This window comes from Rhinoderma darwinii, chromosome 1 (assembly GCF_050947455.1).
Source record: "Rhinoderma darwinii isolate aRhiDar2 chromosome 1, aRhiDar2.hap1, whole genome shotgun sequence".
Lineage (NCBI taxonomy): Eukaryota > Metazoa > Chordata > Amphibia > Anura > Rhinodermatidae > Rhinoderma > Rhinoderma darwinii.
This window is the reverse complement of record NC_134687.1, coordinates 379,678,613-379,706,380: the sequence shown is the minus strand read 5'-3', so window position 1 is coordinate 379,706,380 and position 27,768 is coordinate 379,678,613. Positions and strand designations below refer to the sequence as shown.

Here is a 27,768-nt window from a genome sequence, read left to right as displayed (position 1 = left end):
AGTGTGCCGCTATTTGCTTAAAGCTGCTTCAAGGTTCCCATAGAAAAACGATGCCTTGCGTCGATTGGTTGGCCCCCACGGGGCAGAGAAGAGGACATACCCCTAGTGTGACGTGGCACCGCCTGATCGGAGGATGTCACGGGAACGTCCTGCCTCCGATGGGCCGAGCTTAAACCTTAAATCGTTGGTGTTTCGCCACACGCGTCACAATCAGACACCAGAACCGTGTTTTTAAACTTACGTGACAGGTGGGGCTTGTGAATACGCACAAAACTGTGTAATAGCGCTCTTTTTCAAGAATCATACACCTCTGAGGAAACATCCTTTAATGAAAAGGATGTAGAAACGCGTTTAGGTATTTTCATAAAAATAATGGGGAGTGTTTGACCTCCAATACTAGTCCAGGCAGGATTGAAGTGTATATAGTTTCTAGCGATTAATATAAAAGTTAAAATCTTAATAGGTAAGCGTTACAGTGTCCAAATCGATTGCTTCCTGTTTGATGTGCTATCCTGGTCGCTCTTAGCCTGGTTAGCCTGATACTTTGTAGGAGAAGTTTTGGCTAGTTTAGCCCTGTGTTAATGGTATTATTAATAAAAATAATTTTAGCGTTCTTATTCATGCAGATTTTTTCTGTTTAATGCATACATTTATCGATTTTAACACATTAAACACCTACCTGTTAGCCAGCAGCTGGGACCTGGTGCCTGAAGGAGAGGTCAGATAGATAGCCAGATCTCCTCTGCGTGGGTGCGTAATTGTGATGCGTACGACCACGTGCTCCAGGTAAATAACATGGTGGTTGACATTGTCAGAACATCCTGTGGCTTTATACACTGAACGCACCACGTTGTCTGGACGAATTGTCCTATATAAGAAGAAGTATTAGAGAATAAAATAACTGTATTACTCCTAAAGTTGTCACAAGCATCATGTTTATTTAGTATGTATATATATATATATATATATATATATATATATATATGCTTGGCATGTTTATTGTAACAATAAAATAAAAATGCCCACTGAGACAGGCATCAGAGGAATGCATCTCCCGTGAGAATTATAAGAAGGTTTTTTATCTTTACAAGGTGGTATAAAAACATTTCTGAAATTTCTCAGTAAGTATAGCATTGATTCTAGCCAGCCCAGCAATCTTCTAAATCAAAAAGGGCAAAACAAGATTCTTTTGTTTTTTTTCCGAACATTACCCGTCATTACTCCAGTGGAACAATATATTACTATGTAAATCAACGGGCCAAAAATAATGCTGAGTATTTAGTCTATGTAAAATAGTGATTTTGCTGTTACTATAAAATATCCCATTCCCCTAAAAAAATCTGCTGTTTATTGTAAAATTATGTAATAAAAGTTCACAATTACTATAGTGAAAAATATATCGTTGCATAAGATCCTGCAGAAAATCATTCAAATAACATTTGCAGAAATATGTGTGTATATAGCAAAGGTAACATATAAAGATATGAGGTTATGTTCACTGCAGCAGGCATTGCCCATCATTACTGCCAATTCACCGGTTAGCATGTGTATTCACTGCTGCCACTCTTTGAACACTGGCGAGAACACGTCCACTTACTGCCAGTACAGTGTTCTAATTCATAGTCCTTTCTTGAGAGGATGATGATAGTCTCCTCAAATAATTAATATCCAGTATCTACATGGTCACACACATGACGCACCCACCGCTTGTACTGTACAAGGTGACAAGAACTGCACAGTCACATTGGGCAAAATTGAATTATGTTAGTTGGGAAACCAAATTGTGTTCATAAGAAAATAGATTTTTATAAATACAGAAGCTTTAGGAAGCTGTCATGTTCACCTACTAGTAAGGAAATAAATAAAATATGTGACATATTACTTGATCTGGCGGTCTGTGTTTTCAACGCAAATGTGCTGTGCCGGGACCGTTGTCCATTTCTCTGCTTCTATCACCATGGCTTCAGCATCCATCAAGCCAAATCCATATAAGTGGCTCACTGTTGAGTAGAAGAAAAAATTCAGGTATTCATTTGTAAGGGTCAGCAAACCAAGCAGACATTTTCATGGAGTAATGTGCTGGGATACTAGAATGTATTTCATCTTTATTTTGGAAGTATTAAATGCAAAACAATAGAAAATATCAAAGGCAAAAGGTTTGCTATTTGAACCATCTTAAAGGTAAATGTACTTTGACAGCCTAACCTTAGGTTAGGCCATCAATGTTTGTTCGGTGGGGGTCTGACCCCCAGAATCCCTGCTGATGCTTAGATAGAGAGCCCACAAAGAAGATTTAAACGTGGCAAGGTTAAACAAAATATTAAACAGGTGTCACAACATGGATGGAGTAATAGTAGTCCAATGTTCATAGAACTTTTCTATAAAAAGATAAAATTTGTGAATAAAAAGATAAAAAAAATGGACTGGGGTAGATTTTAGGGTACTTGCTTAGCAGATATGCTTTTTTACAGGAGATATATAGTCAAAATGTTCTTCTGATAAGTCATAGATACAGGACACGTGATAAGAGCATATCGGTGGTCGGTGAAAAGGCTCTATATAGAGCTTAAACCTATTTGGCACTGTCTAGAGCTTTCTGTTACTGAAAATCTGAAACAAAATTCTAAGTAAAGGACCGTTTCAATCAATCTCAGGGTGATTAGAATTTGGGTACATTTTATTTAGTGATAAACATTTTTGATATTCTGGGGTTTCTATAGTCTATTCTTCCTGGAAATTAGTAGCCAGAGATCACTCCATGTAATATCCTCACATGTGCCTATGACATATTAGATCATTTTGATGGTATTTCTGCCAATAGAAGTGTTTTAGGGCTCATTCAGATGAGTGTAAAACTCGTCCGTGTGCTGTACGTGGAAATCACACACAGCACACGGACCCATTGATTTCAATGAGGCTGTTCACACACGCAGAGAGAGTCCGTTACGTGAAACTCACTGCATGTCCTATATTGGTGCGTTTTAATGCACCTACGCGCCCATTGAAGGCAATGGGTGCGTGAAAACCACGCACTGCACACAAATTCAAATCCGTGTGCTGTGCGTGATTTGCGCATCAATTCGATTGAAAAAAAAAAGTGCTTTGCGGGTGCGCAAAAAACACATGCCATTTACAAAGCACAGATGCAATAACGCAACTTTTTTTACGCGCATAAATCTGTCACGCTCGTGTGAACGTAGCCTAAGACCTCTGATCTGTGTCGTAACTACCGCGGTAGCAGCCTAGCGGCTGCTACAGGGCCTTCAGCTTGAGGGGACCCGTGCCGCCAGCTGACACGCCCCCCAATACGCCCGGTGGCGCCGCTAGCAGCCGTTATGGTTGCTACAGCGGTAGCGCCGCAACTATGGGGCCCGCGCTGCCGAGCCTCCAACAAGTATGGGCCGGGCGACACAGGCCCTCTCATGCCTGTAGACGTTGCTAGCACCGGAGAGGGCCCCGGTGCTAGTGACAGCCAAATACATGCATTAGTGCTGAATGGCCATTCAGCGCCTTACAATAACGCTGATTGGCTAGCGGCGCAATAACGTCATCGAGCCGCTTCCATACTTGAAAGGCACTGAGTGACAGGACAAGTCATTCAGCCCTGCCAATCAGCGTCATTGGATGCTCGTTTAGCTCCAGTAGACCTGCCACAGCGTGGGAACGGGATCATGTGAGTATGTAAAGTTTTTGTTTTTTTTATCATAAAACTGTGAGTGGCATTATATATAGTGGGGGCTCTATCTACAGGGAGGTCGTCTATATGTGGGCCACTAAATACAGGGGGGGTCTATATCTGGGGCACTAGCTACAGGGGTGGTCTGTATGTGGGGATGTGGGGCACAATCTACAGGGGGGTCTATATGTGGGGCACTATATACAGGGGTGGGCTATACACCATGTTCCAAATTATTATGCACATTGGATTTAAGTGTCATAAACATTTAATTATTCATTTTTCAATTAAACTCATGGATGGTATTGTGTCTTAGGGCTCTTTGGATCATTGTAATCAATCTCAGACACCTGTGATAATTAGTTTGCCAGGTGTGCCCAATCAAAGGAAAACTACTTAAGAAGGACGTTCCACATTATTAAGCAGGCCACAGGTTTCAAGCAATATGGGAAAGAAAAAGATCTCTCTGCCGCCGTGAAATAGTGCAATACCTTGGACAAGGTATGAAAGCATTGGATATTTCAAGAAAACTTAAGCGTGATCATCGTACTGTGAAAAGATTTGTGGCTGATTCAGAGCACAGACAGGTTCGCTCAGATAAAGGCATAATGAGGAAGGTTTCTGCCAGACAAATAAATAGGATTAGGAGAGCAGTTGCTAAAATGCCATTGCAAAGCAGCAAACAGGTATTTGAAGCTGCTGGTGCCTCTGGAGTCCCGTGAACCTTAAGGTGTAGGATCCTCCAGAGGTTTGCAAGTGTGCATAAAGCTATTATTCGGCCACCCCTAAACAATGCTCACAAGCAGAAACGGTTGCGTGGGCTCAGAAATACATGAAGACTAATTTTCAAACCGTGTTGATTACTGATGAGTGCCGTGCAACCCTGGATGGTCCAGATGGATGGAGTAGTGGATGGTTGGTGAATGGCCACCATGTCCCAACAAGGCTGCGACGTCAGCAAGGAGGTGGCGGAGTCATGTTTTGGGCTGGAATCACGGGGAGAGAGCTGGTAGGCCCCTTTAGGGTCCCTGACGGTGTGAAAATGACCTCTGCAAAGTACGTAGAGTTTATGACTGACCACTTTCTTCCGTGGTACAAAAAGAAGAACCGTAGCAAAATTATCTTCATGCATGACAATGCACCATCTCATGCTGCAAATAATACCTCTGTGTCATTTGCTGCTATGGGCATAAAATGAGAGAAACTCATGGTGTGGCCCCCATGTTCCCCTGACCTCAACCCTATTGAGAACCTTTGGAGCATCCTCAAGCAAAATATCTATAAGGGTGGGAGGCAGTTCACATCAAAACAGAAGCTCTGGGAGGCTATTCTAACATCCTGCAAAGATATTCAAGCAGAAACTGTCCAAATACTCACAAATTCAATGGATGCAAGAATTGTGAAGGTGATATCAAAGAAGGGGTCCTATGTTAACATGTAACTTGGGCTGTTAAGTTTTTTTGGATTGAAAGATATTTCTGTAAATATGCTGCAAATTCAACAAATTACCATTGCCTTGCAGCTCTGGAGTCCATATGTGGGCACTATCTACAGAGGGTTGTATGTGGGACACTATCTACAGGGGCTTCTATGTAGGTCACTATCTACAGGGGGCTATGGGGGCACTATCTACAGGGGGCACGGTGTGTGTGTGGGACACAGTGTATGGTACTATTATAATCAGGTACACAGTGTATGGCGCTATTATAGTTAGAGGTGCAGTGTATGGTGCTTTATTATATTTAGAAGTGTTGAGAATTTTAACTTCGTTTATAGGTGCAGAAATGTTTTAAAAGTGAGAAGCTGAAGACATCTGAGCGGAAAACTGCAGAAATGGGTCATGGCTGGTAGAAATCCATCAAAGATGTCTGGACCGGAGGGAGAAGAAAAAAAACTAGAATCTGAGAAGTCACCGGTGAATCATTTAATGTAAATATTTATTCTGCCTCTAATCAGCACTGTAGTCACTGTATGATCTGCAGCGAGATGATGAGTGGTATGATTTTTTTTTCCGTGAAACAGCATTTCCCAGCATATCCTTACCATTGTTCGGGCCATGCTTGGAGCTGTAGTTTTACACCGTACAAACCTATACGGCAGGGGTTGCACTAAATTGAGCTGTATTTGTTCTGGTGTTGTATATATGTACTGATCTTGGTTCTGATTGTGTATGTAAGTACTGAGCTTAGTTCTGGTGCTGTATATACATATGAGATTGGGTTTGGTGCTGTGTATATATGTAATGAGTTTGATTCTGGTGCTGTATATATATATGTATTGAGCTTCGTTCTAGTGCTGTATTTATGTACTGAGCTTTGTTCTAGTGCTGTATATATGTACTGAGCTTTGTTCTGGTGCTGTATATATGTCAATGCTTGGTTCTAGTGCTGTATTTATGTACTGAGGTTGGTTCTAGTGATGTATTTATGTACTGAGCTTTGTTCTGGTGCTGTATATATGTACTTAGCTTGGTTCTAGTGCTGTATTTATGTACTGATCTTGGTTATGGTACTGTATTTATGTACTGAGCTTGGTTGTGGTACTGTATATATGTATGAGCTTGTTTCTGGAGCTGTAATTATATAGGATATATTTATAATAACAGAATTGCAGGGCAGATGGAATTGTTCTCAATTCATTGTATATTTAATGGGAATCTGTCATGTAGTTTTAACCCCTTGAACCTCCACCATGCAATAATACATGACCTGACAATATTTACAAACATTACTTTGTATTTTTTTTTCAGATGCAGCAAAATCCTTAAAATCCACTTTTAAAACGGCGTACACTATATGCTAATTACTCATTAGAGGGTCATGGGGCGGTGCCGCTATGCTGAAGAGTCAGATAGTCCTGCCTCCAAACCCACCTTTCCATGTTTGAGTGACATCTCCCTGGCTGATACAACTTTCTCGGATGCACCATTGCCTTGTGGCACTATACACAAGGGGGGGGGGGCTGTGTGGCACTATACACAAAGGGGGACTGTGGGGCACTATGGACAAGGGGGAGCTGTGTGGCACTATGCACAAGGGGGAGCGGTTTGGCACTATACACAAGGGGGAGCTGTGTGGCACTATACACATACGGGAACTGTATGGCACTATTTACAAGGGGGAGGGCTGTGGCTCTATCTACAGGGGGCTGAGTGTGGTGCAATCTACAGGGGTCTGTGTGTGGCACTTTCTACTAAGGGGGGTCTGTGCTGCACTTTCTACTAAAGGGGGGCTGTGTGGCACTATATATAAGGGAGGGGGGCTGTGTGGCTCTATAGACAGTGGGAGTTGTATAGCGCTATATACAGTGGGGGCTTTATGGCGATATCTATAGGGGGCTGTATGGCACTATCTACAAGGGGGAGGTGGGGGCCGTATCTAAAAATGGGGTGTGACACTTTCTATAGGCGGGGCTATATAGCACTGTCTACAGGGGGGCTGTATGGCACATTCTACAGGGGGCACTATTTATAAGGGGGGCTGCTGGTGGCACCCGGGGGGGGCCCCAGTTAAGAGTTTGCTATGGGGCCCAGTCTTTCCTAGTTACGCCCCTGCCTCCGATCATCCTAATATAGCAATGTCAAAGAATGAATTAAAGACAGAAGAACCTACACAATGGAGAGATCCTTTTCTTCTAAAAAAAAACTAAAAAAAACGCAGAATTTAAAAGACAATACCCAAGAACAATATAAGTAAAATAATCAAACAGAATGTCCAGACATCTGTCAACATTACTGGCATCAATGCTTTCTCTGCCCTACACCACCAGGGATACTCACATTACAGGCTCTGTAAACCTTTGGAGGGAAATTATTATTTTTTTAATAATAAAAATGTCAGTCAGTGTGATTGACTGTAACTTTCTAAATAGTTTTTATTAAAAATTTGTTTTACTTTTTGAAATACAGCTGCTCTGTATACATAGCAGCTGTAACTAGCGCAAATTCCTGCTCCGGTCAGGTCCACGGGACTGACGGGTTCAGTGTCGGTGGGTCCTGCTTGTCTCTGACAGTTCATAATTTAGATGTGATAGATTACAGGTGGATCTTGCGTGTCAGAGAAACGCAGGACCCGCTGACACTAAACCCGTCAGTCCCGCGGACCTGACAAATTCAGGTCATAGCGAACATTACAGCTGCTGTGCATACAGAATACAGAGCAGCTGTATGTCAAAAAGTAAAAAATAATTTTCAATAAAAACTAATTAGAAAGTTGCACAAAACACACTGATAGACATTTTCATAAAATAAAAAAAATGCCCTCCAAAAGTGTACATAACCTTTAACACTGTCTCTGCCCTGGACCATCAGGGATTCTGACATTAACCACTTCACTGCCCTAGACCAAGAGGAAGTTGCAGCTATTAACCCCTTTCCTGTCCTAGACCACCAGGAATGCAGACATTAACCCAATTCACTGTCCTAGACCACAAAGGGTTGCAGATATTAATTGCTTCTCTGTCCAAGACCCAGAGATGTTACCATAAACCCATCAACTACCCTAGCTACTTATGGCTAATTGTTTGGCGCTATACAGCATTATTTATTTGCTGCTATTTTGGATTGCATACAGATAATTTTCAGTAGGCAATTAAAAAATAATTATAATTAATGCCATTTATTTCAGTATTACAAAGCAATGATCTGCAAACCCCACTGAACAGAGTACATCCTTCTTTTCACTCTTTTTATAATAGAATGAAATAGAAGTTAATTTTTCCTGCCATAAAGGCCAATAATAACGTTCAATCGTAATAAGTATTCACTATATCAGTGTGATGAACCAATACAGAATACAGTTTTTTGACTCAGAAACCGCGTCACAATCAGAGCCAAAAAACGACCGCAACCGCCTCCCATTGATTTCAACGGGAGGTGGAGGCGTTTTTTTCCACGGTGGCTTTTAGCCACTTGCAGTAAGAAAAGGTGGGATGCTTTTTCTTGCCGCGGTTACGCCTCTGACCTCCCATTGAAATCAATGGAAGGCAGAGAAAGCGTTTTTCGCAGCATTTTTTGCCTGCGGCGGCAAGAAATTGCAGGCAGGTCGGCAGATTTTTCTGCCTGCAAAAAAACTCCATGTGAACAGGGCCTTATAAAGATTACTAAGCAGAGGTGTAACTTGAAGCTTCAAATGCAAAATCTGTAACAGGGCCCTTCCTATACCATGTTCCATTTATAAAACTGGTGTCTTCTTATGTGGCAGAGAGGACCCTGGGCCCCCTCAGGCACCAGGGGCTGGGTTCTGCACCCCCCATAACTACGCCACTGGAATTAAGTTAATTGGCCAGTATCAGGGCTCGAGAAGTAATGTTTTCTTCCACATTATAACCAACAACATTGTTTGTTGATGATAGTAATTGCTATATATATATATATATATATATATATATATATATATATAAATTTCCTTGGTAGGCACCTGTAGAATTTAGCTATCATCTGGGGATATATCACATATACATACTGTATATATAGCCCAGAGTAATGTACCGGTTGGACGCATATGGGGACGTAACTTTTGTACATGCCACTAAAATAAACATATTTTTTGGTCTGATATTTCTTGTGCATATATTTAGCATAATCCGATATACAATGAGCATGACCTAACAACAAACAAACCAGCAGAAGGACCGAAAACACAGTAAGGCTCTATTCACACGACAGGGTCCGAGTGTCAACCGATAAAAACGTTTTGGTCAGTTTTTCTCGGCCGTTTTGCATCCATTCCGTTTCTGTTCCGGGCCGTGTTTCAGTTTTTAATGGCCAATTTTGACCCGTGTTGCATCCGTTTTTTTTCCCTGTTCGTTTTAAAAACTGATGAATTTCATTTGTACGTTTTTTGCCACACACTTCCCTCTGTAGATACTGCCACAGCGCCCCTGTAGGGAGTGCCACACAGCCCCCCTTGTAGGTAGTGCCACACAGCCCCCCTATAAGTAGTGCCACACAGCCCCCCTTGTAGGTAATGCCACACAGCCCCCTGTAGGTAAAACCACACAGCCCCCTGTAGGTAATGCCACACAGCCCCCCTGTAGGTAATGCCACACAGCCCCCATAGGTAGTGCCACACAGCCCCCCGTAGGTAATGCCACACAGCTCCCTATAGGTAATGCCACACAGCCCCCATAGGTAGTGCCACACAGCCCCCCGTAGGTAATGCCACACAGCTCCCTGCAGGTAATGCTACACAGCCCCCTGTAGGTAGTTCTACACAGCACCCCCCCATAGATGGCACCCCACCCCCTACCTTTCTGTAGATAGAACCACCATTCCACGAGAAGTCCCTGACTTCAATGTCTATATATGGACAGTGAAGTCAGGGACTTCTCCTGGAGCGAAAACTCTGGCCGCAGCTCCGGGGATTCCGCTTCAGAAGTCCCTGATGTCACTGTGTCCATATATGGACAGTGAAGTCAGGGACTTCTCCTGGAGTGGAATCCCCAATCCCCGGCCACAGCGTTGCTGAAGCTGTGGCCTGGGATTGGGGATTCTGCTCCTACAGGGAGCAAAAAAATACCCTCCTCCTCCTCACATGCATTTCGCGCTGTGGGGAGGAGGAGGAGAGAGCAAGCGATGGAAGACACGGCTGTCACTCAGAACACATTCGAGTGATGGCCATGTATTACCTGGCCCCATACACTTCTATGGGAGCTGGGCAGCCAGGAGAACGGCCGAAAATAGTTCATGTCCCAAAAAAAACGATTGTGTGAATAGCCCCATTTGGGGTCTATTGTTCCTACTGCGGCCGTGTGACGGACGTTTTTTGAACAGCCGTCACACGGCCGGGAAACCTTTTCGTGTGCATAAGGCCTAAGAAAAAAGAAAAAACAACAGGCAAAAGCAAACAGGCTGAGAATAACTAGCCTAGCTCATACTAACTTCACTAACAATGGTCCAGAATCACAAACCTGCAACCTTGAGAAGTCTTCTATTGATGTGATTTCCATCATGATGCAGGGTTCTGGCAGTGAAAGACAAGCCTGGAAACCTGAAGCCTCATGTTTAATCTTTGCAGTGTTCTTATGATGTGCATGACATACGGCAGAACCTTTTTGATTTTTGAGATGTGAGTTTTTCGTTTCCCTGGCAACTGTGGACTTTAATGGTTTTTTTTCCAATATGAAACTATTCATATTTTTTTTTTTTTTAATTCTTCCATTGTAAAGAGTTTAGAATAAATATCTGCATTAAATAATGGTAATAGGTTTTGGCCCCTTAATGGACAATGGATAGTGGGATACTACAATACTAAATGTAATTAATGTAAGGTGTGGACAGGAAAATGATAGTGTAGTTGTCATTTTTAATAGCTTGTACAAAAGTAAAAATATGTTAGGGCCCTGTTCACATCACGTTTATGGGCTCTGTTCAATGTATATGTGAGGAAAAGCTTTCGATGCATACGTTAAATGAATGCCATGCAGTGGCTCCATCACCCATAAATTATGTAACCCTATAGACACGTTTAGGATGTACTTTGGGAGTTTTCCCAGTACATACATCACAAACGTAATGTAAATAAGAAATTGAAGAGGAGAAACTAAGGATCGCATATCCAGAAATATTAATCAGTAAACATGAACATGAGCTTCTCAGTTAACATTTTGATCAAATTGTATAAGCCCACTTGCCACTTTACGGAGACACCCTTTAAGTAGGTCCCTACTCTATTGGTTGCAGCATTGCATGGTGGCGCCCGCCACCACAATATCGCACGCGCAGAGGGAGCAACCAAGAGGCCCAGAAGCACCCATGCTGCCAGGCCAAGCCAACCTTGACTCTGGGCCACGTCCCCCCACAAGTGCAGCACCCCAGCAACAGACGCCACCCCACAGCACCACCACATGTGAAAAGATGGAATGAACTCACCATTAGATGTGCCAACTGAGAGCACAAGAGCAGAAACACTTAGGGTACGTTCACACGGCTTATTTTCAGCTGTTTTTCAGGGCCGTAAAGGGCTGAAAAATGGCCGAAAAATCAGAAGCAGAACGCTTCCAAACATCTGGTCATTAATTTCAATGGGGAAAAACTGCGTTCTGTTCCGACGGGGGAATTATTTTACACATTTTGAAAAACAAATTATAAAAAAAAGCCCACTCAAAAGAAGTGCATGTCACTTCTTGAGCCGTTTTTGGAACCGTTTTTCATTGACTCTATAGAAAAACAGCTACAAAAACGGCCTTAAAAAATGCCACGAAAAACTAAAAAAACGGCTTTGAAAACAGCTCCGTATTTTCAGACGCTTTTTGCTAAGCGTGTGAACATACCCTAATGAGGTCATTCCTAAATTAACATCAGCTGGGTCAAAAGCGTGGCGTGCTGGTACTAGACATTGCAAAAAAAGGAAAGACTATGTGATATTACTGAAATTGACGATGAGAAACTAAGGATCGCACATCCACAATATTAATCGGTAAACATGAACATGAGGTTCTTTGTTAACATTTTAACCCCTTCCCAGCGTAAACAACTTTCAGATTTTCTTTTTCGTTTTTTCCTCCCAACCTTCCAAAAGCCATAACGTCTTTATTTTTCCGTCGATATAGTACTGTGAGGGCTTGATTTTTGTGGGACGAGTTGTATTTTTCGTAGCATCATTTATTTTGCCATATAATGTACTAGGAAACAGGAAAAAATTATTTGTGGGGTAGAAAATGAAAAAAACAGCGATTCCTCCATTTTTTTGCGCTTCGTTTTTACGGAATTCACTGTGCAATTAAAACAACATGTTAACTTTATTCTGCGGGTCAATACGACTACGGCCATAACAAATATATATATAGTTTTTTCTATATTTTACTACTTTTACAAGTAAAAAACGAAGTGTAAAAAATAAAATTTATTTTCGTGTCTCCAAATTCCGAGAGCCATAACTTTTATATTTTTCCGTCGAGTAAATAGTATGAGGGCTTATTTTTTCGGGAAAACCTGTAGTTTTTAATGCTAACATTTTGGGGTACATGCAACGTTTTGATCACTTTTTATTCCATTTTTTGTGGGAGATGAGGTGACCAAAAAAATAGCGATTCAGGCGTTTATATTTGTTTTTACGGCGTTCACCGTGCGGGTTAAATAATGATAGATTGTAATAGTTCAGACTTTTACGGATGCGGCGATACCAATTATGTTTATTTATTTATTTTTTTACAATGCTCTAGGGGGAAATGTTGTTTTTTTTAACTTTTAATATTTTCTTTTTTTTTTTGCCATAGCAGCCATCGCCACCCTGCGATTGCATTGCGGGGGGCGATGAGCTGCTAGAGGGGGTCGCCCCCTCTTTCTAACGATTGAAATGCCGCAGTCGCTATTGACAGCGGCATTTAACGGGTTAAACGAGCGGGATCTCGCTCGAGCACGATCCCGCTGGTTACTGTGAAGTGTCTGTATGGTGCTCCATACTTCCCCTGCCTGGCTATGACGTAGCCATACGTCAAATGTCGGGAAGGAGTTAATCAAATTGTATAAACCCACTTGCTACTTCACAGCGACATACTTTAAGTGGGTCCCTACTCTATTGGTTGCAGCACCGCATGGCGGCGCCTGCCATCACAGTACCGTACCCGCAGAGGGAGCAACCCAGAGGCCCATTTGATCAAAATGTTAACAAAGAACCTCATGTTCATGTTTACTAATTAATATTGTGGATGTGCAGTCCTTAGTTTCTCCTCTTCAATTTCAGTAATGTAAACGAGGCCTTTTGTCTGTGTTCCCTTTTATGCTTCAAACATTAAAAAATTGGTTCCAATTCTGTATATCTCATATTAGTATTGTTCAATGCAACTGTAAACTGTTTTTCTCTGGTAGTATTTTCTTAACTGAGCACAACTATGATGATGGCAGCAATGCCATATTGTATGCCAGACACTCCAATGATGCAGTGACTGGCATACAAAACTGTAACTTTCCATGCAGTGCTGGATCCAATTGTCTCTCTTTCGCATGTCTTGACAGAATGATTATTAAAACAGAAAACCTGTTTGGTACTGTAGGTAAAAGCACTATCTTGATTTGTGAACGGTATGTGATCTAACACATTCATATCAGAAGAATTATCATCTACTAAACAGGGCATGGCTCTGTGGCACAGAAGAGATTATGTGTGCTGATGTAGGTGTAAACTAATATTAAAGTACTCCTTAATCCGAGTTCGAATACTTGTAACTTTTTACATGTAGCAAGTTTTAAAAGTCTATACTCCCAATTTAGAAACAAATTCCCTTCGCTCGTTGAACCTTCATGGTTAGACACCTTGCTACGTTTCCCCTCTACTCCTACCAAACTCCTATCCAAAGTATACTCTGACTTGATTCCCCGTTTGGCTGCCCCCAAACCGAGTTATATTATAGCTTGGGAAAGAGAGCTTAACTTCTCTTGGTCCTCCTCTGAGATTGCTACTATATTGAGACACTCACATGGCAACTCAAGATGTGTGAGAATCCAGGAGAATTATTTCAAAACCCTCACCAGATGGTACAGAACTCCTGAATTCCTACACAAAATAAATGGAATCTCTGATAGTTTGTGTTGGCGCTGTGGTCGAGATGTGGGTTCTCTCAAGCATATTTGGTGGGAATGTGAACTTATTAAACCTTTTTGGCAAATGGTCTCTGACACAATCCACAATATTACCGGGAAAAAAATACCCTTGTCTGCTCCCCTGGTCTTACTATGGGACCCTACCCCTTCCTTCCACCCAGCCAAACATGATTTAGCTACCCTTCTCATTACCGCTGCAAAGCTTTTGGTCAGCCTTCACTGGAGATCAAAGGATCCCTCTTTTACATAGCAACGGGTTGATCAGATAGACCACATCTGTAGGATGGAAGAACTTGCAAGTTGGGAAGTCAGAAACCATCCTAAATTTGCCTCTGGAACCCTTGGCGGTCTTTCAGGAATAAGACTCAATCCCTCAATCCCTTCCTCCTCAACCTCCTCTCATCACTCCTACTACTGCCCACTGCCCACCTAGCATAGACCTGCTTTTTCTTTTTCTTTTCCTCTAGGAACAATGATTTCTGTTTTTCCTTTTGTATACTTGATTTTATTGTGTCATATTTAGCATTCCTTTTCTATATGACATGGAATATTGTACTTTCGTTCTTTGTTTACATGCTTGTTCCTAAGTTTACCTTTCTACATCAAGGTCCTGTTTGCTCATTCAGGGCTAAATAGGTCCTATTTTCACTGTGTAAGATTATTATTACACTGACAGCCTTACATATTATTGCTTTACGTTTTTTGTCCTTGTGATACTCCATGCTTGATTTTTGTCATGAACATGCACTTGTTTATTTGTTTTTATTTGTTTGTACATGAAAATTCTTTAAATAAAATGAAAATTTAGAAAAACAAACAAACTAATATTAAAGGGAAAAAAATATATATTACTGTTATGGAATCACCAGTTGAGCAATTCAATTGGGAATTGCTAGATGATCGATTCCCCGAAGGCTGCTGGAGACTGTCAGGAATGAGCGTGCAAATAAATCCGCAACCCCAAATCCGTCACAACTCTGATCAACAGAATCTAAGGCTACTCTATGTTTTTCGCCAGAGCCCACCGCTAGGCAGGTTAGACTTTGCAGCATAGAACCCAGGTTGTTTTAACAGAGTTCAGCATTTGATAAGAGTTGCGATGCAGACAATACCAGAGCAGATAACAAGATAGCCCGAGGGTAAACAAAGTCCAAATCACAAAGCTAGTGGATATCAGGGATTGCAGAGGTCAAAACCAGCCGGGAGCAAAAAGTCCAAATCATAGCATGGGGAATATGGACATCTTAGAGAGGGACCCTCTTGGGACCCTCTTTATAAATCGCTATGTAGTTTTCTGGCTAACAAGAATTTTCGACTGGTTCTGTGAGCCACATTGATCAGGTGATCGTTGCAGCGGCTTCAATTTGAAAGGGTCAAGTCCTGCTAAATTCCTAGTCTTTAGGCCGGATTCACACAAACGTGATTTACGTCCGTGCAGCCCGCTTGGTTTTGACGCGGGTCGCACGTACCTATGCAAGTCTATGGGGTCGTTCAGACTGTCAGTGATTTTCACGCAGCGTGTGTCCGCTGCGTAAAACTCACGACATGTCCTATATTTGCCCGTTTTTTAAGTCAACGGGTGCGTGAAAATCATGCGCACCACACGGAAGCACTTCCGTGGGACGCGCGTTATTCGCACAACAGCAGTAAAAGAAAGAATGTAAACAGAAAAGCACCACGTGCTTTTCTGTTTACAAACATCCAAACGGAGTGTCATAATGATGGCGGCTGCGCGAAAAGCACGCAGCCGCGCATCAATATGAACATGACACACGGAGCTGTCACGCTGCTGCCACGCGCGCAAAACGCTCACGTTTGTGTGAATCCGCCCTTAGTTTGAGCTGAAGACCTGAATAATCTGACATAGACTGGTTGCTAGGGACTTTCTCCCTAATCCCCAATAAAAATATTGTGTTTGCTATGCAATATATCCTTAGCAATAAGACTGAGATAGATTATGATGGCTCAAAGATGGCACTGTGCTGCCCGCAGAGTAGGGAAAAATTAAGAACATACAGTAGCAGACAGACGGGGCAATGCTAAAACACGGGACATGGGTGCGTACAAACAACTGTAAAAATTAATGAGGATACCAAACATAATAACAAGAAGTCCAGATAGGATTTTCCACTATAGTCAAAGAAGCACTAGAGATATTCGCCAAAATGTATTTTAACAAAATATCTGAACAGTTTCCACATGAAGCATCTGAAATAACTCCATTTGTTGCATGATTTATGTCTACTCTGAGAGGTTTACTCTGGTGCAAAGTGTTTATGATTAAGATATAATTTAGAGCTTCTTCATGATGTGAAGTAATGTCATGTAATGACTGCCATAGGCAATATTCCTGCTTGATAACACTCACAAAAGGAATGAAGGAGCAGTCTGTATCTATCATACAATCACATTGTGCCTTGCAGGCATGCCAAGCTGCAAGTATGAGAGGCGCTAAAATACCCCCTGTGATGCAGGCTACATCTTAACTTTCCCTGCCCTAGGTTTCTTCACCCCAGGTAGAATTGTGTTTTAAGCCTATGCCTGAAATATATAGCAGTTATCTTCCTAGAGAATATATTGGTATATGTGGTTCTCCAGCAATAAACTATACATACTGGGATGTAAGGATTACACACTTTTCATTACGTTACTGTTAGGGTATGTTCACACGGCGGGGGTCCGTAACGGCTGAAATTACGGGGATGTTTCAGCCTGAAAACATCCCCGTAAATTCAGCCGTACCGGCATGTGCAGGCGCTTGAACGCCGCGTCAATTACGGCCGTAATTAGCGCTGCTATTCATTGGAGTCAATGAATAGCGGCTCCAAATACGGCCAAAGAAGTGACAGGTCACTTCTTCTACGCGGGCGTCTATTTACGCGCCGTCATTTGACAGCGGCGCGTAAATATACGCCTCGTGTGAACAGACAAACGTCTGCCCATTGCTTTCAATGGGCAGATGTTTGTCAGCGCTATTGAGGCGCTATTTTCAGACGTAATTCGGGGCAAAAACGCCCGAATTACGTCCGTAAATAGGCCGTGTGAACATACCCTTAGGGTATTGTAGAGCTTATGGACATGGGGCAGAGGCATGGGCCTTGTATCTAAAACACTTAAAAACATTGGATGCTCACGGATTAGGTCTTTTTTTAAGAACACTTATATAGTCATACTGTATATTGTGTCATTCACAGATTTAGAAATGAACTGTGGACTTGCACAAGTGAATGGTTAATTTACAGGACAAAATTGGCCTTTTCAACAACGATATCCCTACCCTCACCCTCTTTAAGCTTGTCATTTAATAAAGATTTTAGACAGCCGAAAAGGCTGTTGGCGCCTTTCTGTGGCACAAATGAGTGTGACAGTTGCGACCGAAGTCCGATATCTCTGGAGAAATTGATCTGCTTGTTGTATTTTTTCGGTTGTTGTCAGGTGCAGTCGTTGGAAAGTCAAACAATAGATCTTTATCCCATGAAACCACAGATCGAGGCAGAAATCGATCGCCAATTTGTCATTTTAACGTTGTTGTCCAAAATGACAACCAGGGTTGCCAACATCCACTTCTGTAATTCCTGGACAACTGGGCTAAAAATCACAGACAGACCAAAATTTTTACGGACACATTACAAAATAAATGCCTGTGCACTGTGCTAGGAATGACTCACCAATCACAGCCCTGCTTGTAGCTTTCCCACGCTAACGTAGTGCGGGAAAGCTGCAAGCAGGGCTGTGATTGGTGAGTCCGAATAACTCACCACTCACTCCACAGCCCCCCTGTAGATTGAGCCACATAGTCACCTTGTAGATAGTGCCACACAGCACCCCTGTAAATATTGCCACACAGCCCACCTGTAGATAATACCACAGTGCCCTCTGTAGATAATGCCACATTGCCCTCTGTAGATAGTGCCAAACCCCCTGTAGATGATGTCCCAGTGCCCTCTGTAGATAGTGCCACACCCCTCTGTAGATAGAGCCACACAGCCCCCTGTAGATAGTGTCATTCAGTCCCTCCTGTAGATAGCGCCATACAGCCCCCCTCCTGTAGATAGCACCATACAGCCCACCCTCCTGTAGATAGCGCCATGTAGCTCCCTACTGTAGATAGCATCATACCCCCCTGTAGATAATTCCGCACACCTGTGGCAGATAATGCCACAGTGCCCTCTATAGATAATTCCACAGTGCCCTCTGTAGATAGAGCCACATACCCCCTGTACATATTGCCACACACACCCCCTGTAGATAGTGCCACACACATCCTCCTGTAAATAGTGCCACCCCCCTGTAGATAGCACCACCCCCATGTAGATAGCACCATTGGGGCTCCCTCTAGGAGCAGAATCGCCAGCCACAGTGTTGTCAACAGATTCCGCTCCTGCAGGAGCCCCTGACATCACTGTCAACGCTGCAGGAGCCCCTGGTGTTGGCAATGCTCTAGCCAGGGATTCCGCCCCAGAAGGAGTGAATGGCAGAGCAGGGAGCGGATAGTTTCCTGCGCTGCCATAGTATTCAATTGTATCTGCATCCTGAGGACGCAGATACTATTGAATATGGTAGTTGCCAGCATATTCGGGACTGTTGGCAACTATGTGAATGACGCGGCAGTGGTCTGAGTGAGGTTGGTGCCGGCCTGGAAGTTGACCAGTCCAGTCACCTGACCTCAAGTGATGACTGGACGGGTCCACTCCCGCCACCAACCTCACTCAGACCGTCATTCACTTGGCTCTGTCTGCCCTCCTCCTGCTCCTAATACATTTTCCTTGGGCCACGGCCTACTCGTCCCTTGTTTGCACTGCACATGTACATTTTGGTTCATGCGCAGTGCAATGTTTCGGGGCATGGAGGATAAATCCTGGATGGTATTTTTTTCTGCCGGCCACTACGGATGGCAGAAAAAAACACCAGTTTTTTTACGGTTGGTTGGCAACCCTGATGACAACCTTGACAGACCAACCATGAATGACAGTCTGGCATCACTAATGCATGGCCAGCAATAGATAGTAAGTTCTTGTGGACAGGACACTTTTGTTTACTTATGTTCATTTGTTTGTTGTTTATTTTGTATGTATACAGCTTCTTCTGATTGTAAATTGCTGCAGAATATGCTGGCATTAAAATGAAGGTTCTTCTTCTGCTTATTATTATTACTATTATTCTTAATAACAATGACCAGCTATAAATGTCATCCTAGAAAATACAATAGTCCCAGGTTCCATGATTACAATAGACATGTCACTGTGCAATATTTCCCTGCCACTAGCTCATTTACACAAAGACTATATTCAGTAGAGCCATTCAAGATGTTAAATTTTATCTAATAAAAAAAATCTTTAGAGCTCAATAAAAATAATAATGTTTTACATCTCTCCAGATAAAAATTATCTTGAAGATGCAATAAAAAAATCTTTGTGCGCACATATAAAAACAATTACAGAAAACATAATAATGCTTGGCATTTGTTATTGTCAATTATAATTAAAGAATTCATTTGTTTACTGTTTTGTTAGGACAAAAATTGGTTTATTTACAGAAGTCCTATATGTTTAAGAAATAAAGATGTTTAGTTGTGAAATGAAAAAGTAGTAACTTGATAACGTGCACTGTTTGTCGCCAGAAATAATTGATTTCATTCTGGTTGCCATGGCTACGTCCAGGGACATGTAGATATCTGGACTCTATTTAAATGTCTTTGACAAATGTCATATAGTATATTTATATCAAAGTATATGTAGTATAGACTAGAGTAGAAATTCTACTTACATGCTTAGATACAGTATATACATGTCCATGGATGTAGTATGCAACTCAATGCATTCCACTGAACTGCAGCTGTGATATGCTTCTGCATGGAGAGCTCTTAAATGAACGCTAACTTTTCAAACAACTTATGCTAATCTAATGGTATACCTGATATAAAGCAACCTTGTGATTTATTTACTGTTAAAATGTAGTTGCATTATTCATGCTAATTTTTTGTGAAGTTACTGCCACTAGGTGTCTCCCTTCTTGTAATCTGCTGTCCACCCCTAGTTGTCAAGCAGAGTCCGTCCCTGGTTACAGACGGGCTGCAGAAGGTAGGGGTGTGTCTCTTGACTGTCTGGCTATACAATTCTATGAATATGGAGGGGGAGAACAGGAGGAGGGAGTAGAAGCAGAATGAGAAAGATACAGACATGTTGGTAAGATTTCTATGTCTCCCCAGTGGTGGATTCACAGCTACACTGCTCATTACTGTTGCATATTCTCCTCCATGGTGCTGCAGTTTATACTGTAAATATATATATATATTTTTTATATATATATATATATATATATATATATATATATATATCTCCCTCTCTCTCTCTCTCTCTTTCTCTCTCTCTCTCTCTCTCTCTATATATATATATCTAGGTGTGTGTAGTGTATAGAAGAGATGATAGTGATTAGGCTCTGCCCACTAGCTCAGAGACAACTGAGAACTAGAGATAGAGCCTGCAGAGGGGAAAACTGCTAAGAAAAATGCAGACTACAAGTCACATAATGGCCATAAATAGTTATTTCTCATGTACACATATATGAGAGCTTATTTTGAAGTGTCATCTGAAAAGTTAGCTACGGTTTAACACAAAGCTGTTTGCTTTATCTGAATATAACAGATTTTGTTACTTCAGATGGTGACAGAGTTGTGTGATTTGACATTAGAGCTGTTATAATGATAGTAAAAGATCACTTACTTTGATAGTATGAGGATATATATGGTACCAATTAGTGAGAATCGAGCCTGTCAGATTGATGTGTGACTGCTTTAGCGTGTGTGTTATTTGACTTCTTAGGCAGTGTATCCGGCTGATTTCAGAAGAAGTCTTACAGTATGTATATTATCATGCTATGGCATTTACCACCATGCTTTCAAACTTATTTAAATCAGTAATCCACTATTAGTAACATCTAAATCAACTTCAAAAGTTTAGTAATTTTATATATACTTTCTTTTATTTATTTTGTACTCATTTTATCCCCTTCCCTCCGCAGCCATGTTTCGAATTTTCATTTTCGCTTTTTCCTCCCCACCTTCCAAAAGCCATAATTTTTAAATTTTTCCGTCAATATGGCCGTATTGGGGTTGTTTTTTGCGGGAAGAGTTTTAGTTTTTTATGGCACCATTTATTGTACCATATAATGTACTCGGAAAAGGAAAAAAAACAAACTTATTTGTGGAGTGGTAAAAACGACATGTAACTTTTATTCTGCGGGTAAATATGATTTCAGTGATACCAAATTTATATATATTTTTTTATATTTTACTAATTTACAAGGAAAAAACTAGTTATTAAAAATGAAATTTGTTCTGTGTCGCTATATACTGAGAGCGATAACTTTTTCATTTTTCCGTCGCTTGAACAATGTAAGGGCTCATGTTTTGTGGGTGAGATGTAGTTTTTATTGTACCATTTTGGTGTACATAAGAATTTTTGATCACTTTTATTCTATTGTTTGTGGGAGATAAAGTTACCAAAAACCTGCGATTCAGCTGATTTATTTTTTTTCCAGCGTTCACTGTGCAGGTTAGATGTATGTTGTAATACTTCAGACTTTTACGGATGCGACAATACCAGTTATGTTCATTTTTTTAAATTGCTTCTGGGGAAACAATCTTTTGTTTTAACTTTTAATATATATATTTTTTTATAATACGTTAAATTACATTTTTTAGTTAGTCCACCTAGGGGACTTGTACAAGCGATCACTTGATCGCTTGCACGGTATGCTGCAATACTAATGTATTGCAGTAGATCGTGATTCTGACAGGCACCTATTAAGACCTGCCTCTGGCAGGACTTAATAAGAGCACAAAGATAGCAGACCTGGGGGTCTTCATTAGGCCCCAAGCCTGCCATAACAGCCATCTGCATCCCGCAAAAGAGTCACAGGGGGGCTGATGGGATGTCATTCTAACAGCTTTCTAATGGCTTGGCTAAGGGGTTAAACGAGCGGGGTTTTGCTCATTGCACTGAAGTGACGGCTGTTTCATACAGCACACACGCTCATCTTATGGAGCGGACTCATGAGGGGCCGTGAGCTCGCTCTATACTCTCCCCCCCCCCAACCTTCGCTGTAAATATAAGGCAGATGTAAGAAATGGGTTAAAGGGGTTTTCCCATGAAGGATATTTATGACATATCCACAGGATATGTCATAAATGTCAGAAAGATGTGGGTCCCAACTCTGGGACCCGTACCTTTTTTCTAGAACGGGGCCCCTAAACCCCATTCTAGCTTTTTGTGCTCACGCTACCTCTCGGCCACTTACTGATTACAAAACAGCATAGCTTGCATGCTACGCTGCTTCCGTAACTGCTATTCACTACTATGGGACTTACAGAAACAGCGTAGCTCAGCGAGTTACTCTGTTTCTGTAACTCCCAACCATGTAACCAGTAAGTGGCCTGGAGGCAGCGTGAGCACAAAAAGCTAGAATGGAGTTTAGGGGCCCCGTTCTAAAGATAGGTGCAGGTCTCAGAGGTGGAACCCACATTTATCTGACATTTATGACATAACCTGTGGGTATGTCATAAATGTCCTTCATGGGAAAACCACTTTAAGCCATTTCTCTTTTTTCATTTATTTACAAAGCTAAATTTAAAAGGAATGTCTCATGTATTTCATTTTAGTTTTATTAGATGTCTGTAGAAGAAAAATAATGTGTTTATGTAGGTATTCATTTTTTTTTTAACTTTCCTGGGTTGCGGCCATATTGGTGGCACACACTTCATTCCTGCATTGTCTTTATAGATAATGCGGTAGGACTTGCGATTTCGCCCTTAGAAATTAGAATTTTAATCAAACTAAGTGCTATTAGGAGGTATAGGCACGATTCATAGCATCTATATCCTAAATGGATTGAAGGCAGAGGTTGTATCTATGCCGGTTTCCTATTCTTTGGGGTGCCACTCACCTAAACAGAGCTATTAGGGTTATAGTCATATATATGTTGCTTGACTGTCCCATGAATGGTGCCGCAGATTGAGTTAATTTACATTAATTTGCATTTGCAGGGGTGTTTCTGGTGCAATTTGGGGCATTCTTGGGTGGAACAGGGATGGGGCTTATAACATCCCATTTCTAGCTCTCTAGCAAGAAAATATATGTATTATAGTTATAATTGGTAGAATGCATAGCCAGGAATACTGCTTAGAGACTTCCATTGCTTCTGCCGAGGTTAGTGACTGTGGAGGACTGTGTGTTAGAAAACATGCTAGATCTCTCTCTGGCTACTGATATTTGACAAAAAGATGACCAAAAGGTAAAAATAACTAAGCATTCTGACACAAGCATTTAGCATGATAAACTGATAGATAAAGAACGGCACAAATAGAGCTTCTCCACAAAATTCAGTATTTATTAGAGTCTATCGGTCTGTTGGGCATATTCTGTGTGCAGAGATGTAATGTTACTGTTGCTATTGTCTCATGTCATCTATCTGAATCTAAGGTAGAGATGCTTGAAGATGAATGAACTGTTATGGTCCCGTCCCCCCTTGTCTCCCATTCCCCCTCTCACAGCACATGACATTGTAGTACAGAGATCTCCTTTGACGCATCATGTTTAATTTCCTTAAGATTTCAGTTCACTAAGCCCTTATGATGCGAGTGGAAATCATATGAATACACTGTTACTGCTGACTATAAAACACATCCTGCTAGAAAGGAGAATTTTCAATCAATATGCACTTATCCTATTTCACGAAATATTTATATACTGCTAAATAAGTTGCATATTAATGAAAATACTCACAAATTGTTGTTCCACAGGTTTTCCTGGCTCAAACATTGGTGGCCTATCTCAAAAACCTCAAAGATCAAAAGAAAAAGGGGCCAAGATGCTTTCTCACTACAGTACACAACACAGAGCAGCTCCCCCCCATTCTCATAGTCACCCCCTATGTTCCTGTTTTATAGTCTTACGTTACATACTGTATCTATATATATATATATATATATATATATCATATTCCTTGGTAAGATGGACTCTGATCAATGGTTTCAACCTATTTTTTTGCTTATCTCACAGTACCACTTTGATGATGAGTAATTTATATGCACTTAATGCAATACTTGATATATGAGAAACCTTCAAAGTACAAAGTACATCACTTTCTTGTCAGTTGGTGAACGTTTACAGGAACAAAACTACTATTGCCATGCAGGGTAGGTATGTGTCTTCTTGTGCCATAAGAATTTGTAATTGCTTGGCCTTAATGGACTGCTGTGTTTTCTTTCTCGTTGCTTGATTTTGGTTGAAAATGCAGAAATATTACTAGATGCAACATAAAGTAACAATACAAATAATAGAAATAATAACAACATACCCTTATGGCCTGCAGCATTTGTCTTCCAGTCAGGTGCATTTAAGTGTCTTTGGTGAGAAGTTCTAACTATGATATGCTGAACATCTCTCCAAGTTAAGAATGGGCTGTAAGAAAAATTCATAGCAGATACCAATTTAGTCATGTATTTATAAAGGCACAGTATAGATATAACTCTTCTCTTACTTGTAGATATACTAAAGTACAGAAGTCTCTAGTCGTTTTTTGTTTTTTTTTAGCTTGAGGGTTATATTTAAATACAACTGGTGGTGTTGAGCCACATGAAACGGGTTGAGAATCAAAAATAATGGCAAACATTGAAGTTAATGGGTTAAGCTGTAATACCAAAAACTGGTGCTGTTTCTGGAAAATAGCAGGTCCTCTAGTTAAAGGCTCTGTTCACATCTCATTATGTGAAATTGTTCGGCGTAAGCGTACCTTTTTTTACTGTATCGTTCCAAAGAACTAGCATACATGCCTCGCAGCAGATTTATTATGTGTTTTAGCCACTTTTTGCACCTCACTAGACAGTTTTGAAAAGTGTCTAGAAAAGGAGGTGTGGCTTAGTGAAAAGGGGCATGGCTTAAAGGACAAAATGTTCTTATAACGTAAGCCAACCAAGAGGTGAAATAGGGAAAAGAAAAGTTTCTAACCTGTCCATTCAGATGCGTCCCATAATCATAAAGCATGCACCATTGTGGTAAATTTGGCACTTCTGCTTGCCTGGTCTAGTTTTAAGCTGTCTAAATTTAAGGCAGTAATAATACATTTGCCCTAGTGTGTATTTGACAACTGCTAGGGAGTCATATAAAGGATTCTTAGGAGACACAGGGACTACCAAGCCACTGGTTGGGAAATAAAGCCCTAATCCACAATGTAGAAAACGACAAAATGTTCCTGTCGATAACAATAGTCTACATTGTGATTACAATTTTGACTCTGGTTTCTAACAATCTGTGTTAATTCTGTTTTAATGTTCATGCACGTATAGCTGATGTATAAATAGTTAGGAAATAATAATATACCACCCAGTCACATAATAATACATTGCATAATGAATCAGATGGAGAAAGTGATTTATATATGTTTGCAGAAACAAGCGATTCCTAAATGAGCTGATCCGTGGCCGCGCATAACTGTTAGGGCATGACCACACATGGCGGAATTCCTCCGCAACTGTCCGCATCAATGCCGCACAGAATCTGCGTTGCAGATTCTGCAGCGGATCTGCACAAAATGTGCAGAAAATTGATGCGGACTGGCCGCTGCGGACTGCAGGAAAAGTGCTTCTCTTCTCCCTATTCAGTGCAGGATAGAGAGAAGGGACAGCACTTTCCCTAGTGAAAGTCAAAGAAATTCATACTTACCGCCCGTTGTCTTGGTGACGCGTCCTTCTTTCGGCATCCGGCCCGACCTCCCTGGATGACGCTCCAGTCCATGTGACCGCTGCAGCCTGTGCTTGGCCTGTGATTGGCTGCAGCCGTCACTTACACTGAAACGTCATCCTGGGAGGCCGGACTGGAGACAGACGCAGGGAGTTCTCGGTAAGTATGAACTTATATGGTTTTTTACAGATACATGTATATTGAGATCGGTAGTCACTGTCCCGGGTGCAGAAACAGTTACTGCCGATCGCTTAACTCTTTCAGCACCCTGGACAGTGACTATTTACAGACGTCTCCTAGCAACGCTCCCGTCATTACGGGAGCCCCATTGACTTCCTCAGTCTGGCTGTAGACCTAGAAATACATAGGTCCAGCCAGAATGAAGAAATGTCATGGTAGTAAAAACAATACGCTCCGCAGCACACATAAGATCTGCGGACTTCATTGCGGAATTTTGACTCTCCATTGAAGTCAATGGAGAAATTCCGCCATGAGTCCGCAACCAGTCCGCCACTGCTCCGCAACAGACAGAGCATGCTGCGGACAACAAATTCCGCTCCGCAGCCTATGCTCCGCAGCGGAATTGTACGCATCGTGTAAACGAACACTGCTAAATTAAAGTGAAAGTCAATGGAGAAACGGCTCCGCTGCGGATTAACGCTGCGGAGTGTCCGCAGCGGAATTTAAGTGAAATTCCGCTATGTGTGAACCCGCCCTTAATGTCTCAAACTGAAATGATTAACTGGACTTTGATAGCTTCCTTATGAAACAAGAGAGTTAAAAGTTTGGCTTAGAAAAGATGAATAGATCACCGCTACATCAGCCAATTCATGTCATTAATCTTCAATGGACTGCACTTTTAATTCAAAGGAATACCTATTCTGTACAAGTAAATAACTTCCATATGGAAACCTTGGCCGTTCTCTGCTGTCTAAACGAAGGAATCCTGGTTACAAATGTGTAAGATAACATTAGTTTGTGGTTGTCCTTAGTGTAGATGTCTGACATAGTGTTTACATTTCTAACGCAGGGTCCTTCTTCAGCGGTAATGAGGGTACGTGGACGTGTAAATGCAAATATGGTCATTTCCACAAGACCGGAAGCAGAAAACGGAGCAAGGGAAACAAACTAGGAGATTCCTGATAAAGAAAGAAATAAATAGCGGATTTGGATTAACATTTTATTTTGGGCTGTTTTCCTGGGTTTTATACAAGTTTCTACAACTATGTGATAATCCAGAATATTTGATAATCCGACACCTATCAAGTGCCATTGGTGCCAGATTGCGCTGACACTCCGCTTACTTGCAGTGGCCAATGGTGGCATAATTTTGCCTAGGTATTACCAGCAAAATCGTGCGGCTATTTGCCACATGTGCGGCTTTTTCTTTGATTACACACGTTGCATATTGCAGTCCGCAGCATTAGGGCTTGTCCACGCGTAGTGGAAATGCTGCGTATTTTACGTCCGGAATTGTGGACGGAAAATACACAGAATATAGTAGCAGCAAAGTGGGTGAGATTTTACAAAGTGCATTGACCCTTTAAGAGCCTGTTCACATCAGCGTTGCCCTTCCGTTGAGGGGTTTCATCTGAGGTTTCCATCAGGGGAACCCCTCAATGCAAAGGCAAACTGAAACCTTAGCTACCGTTTCCCTCACCATTGATCTCAATGGTGACGAAAACGTTGCTAATGGTTTCCGTTTGTTACCGTTGTGACAGGATTCCATTGCTCTTGACGGAATCAGTAGCACAGTCGACTGCCTTAGGCTAGATACACACGTTGCATAATTTGATGCGGAAAATCCGCATCAA

General features: G+C 41.6%; 1 protein-coding gene across 3 annotated transcripts in view; it reads right to left on the bottom strand.

Moving 5' to 3' along the window:
• PCSK5 (proprotein convertase subtilisin/kexin type 5) overlaps nt 1–27,768 on the bottom strand; it is a 448,720-nt gene that overhangs the window by 238,103 nt on the left and 182,849 nt on the right. For all 3 annotated transcript variants that reach the window (XM_075828207.1, XM_075828203.1, XM_075828198.1), the window contains exons 10-12: nt 24,573–24,676; nt 1,883–2,000; nt 680–868 (exon numbers count right to left, since the gene is read on the bottom strand). In XM_075828207.1, coding sequence (XP_075684322.1) covers nt 680–868; nt 1,883–2,000; nt 24,573–24,676 — 411 coding nt within the window. The remainder of the gene's footprint in view (nt 1–679; nt 869–1,882; nt 2,001–24,572; nt 24,677–27,768) is intronic.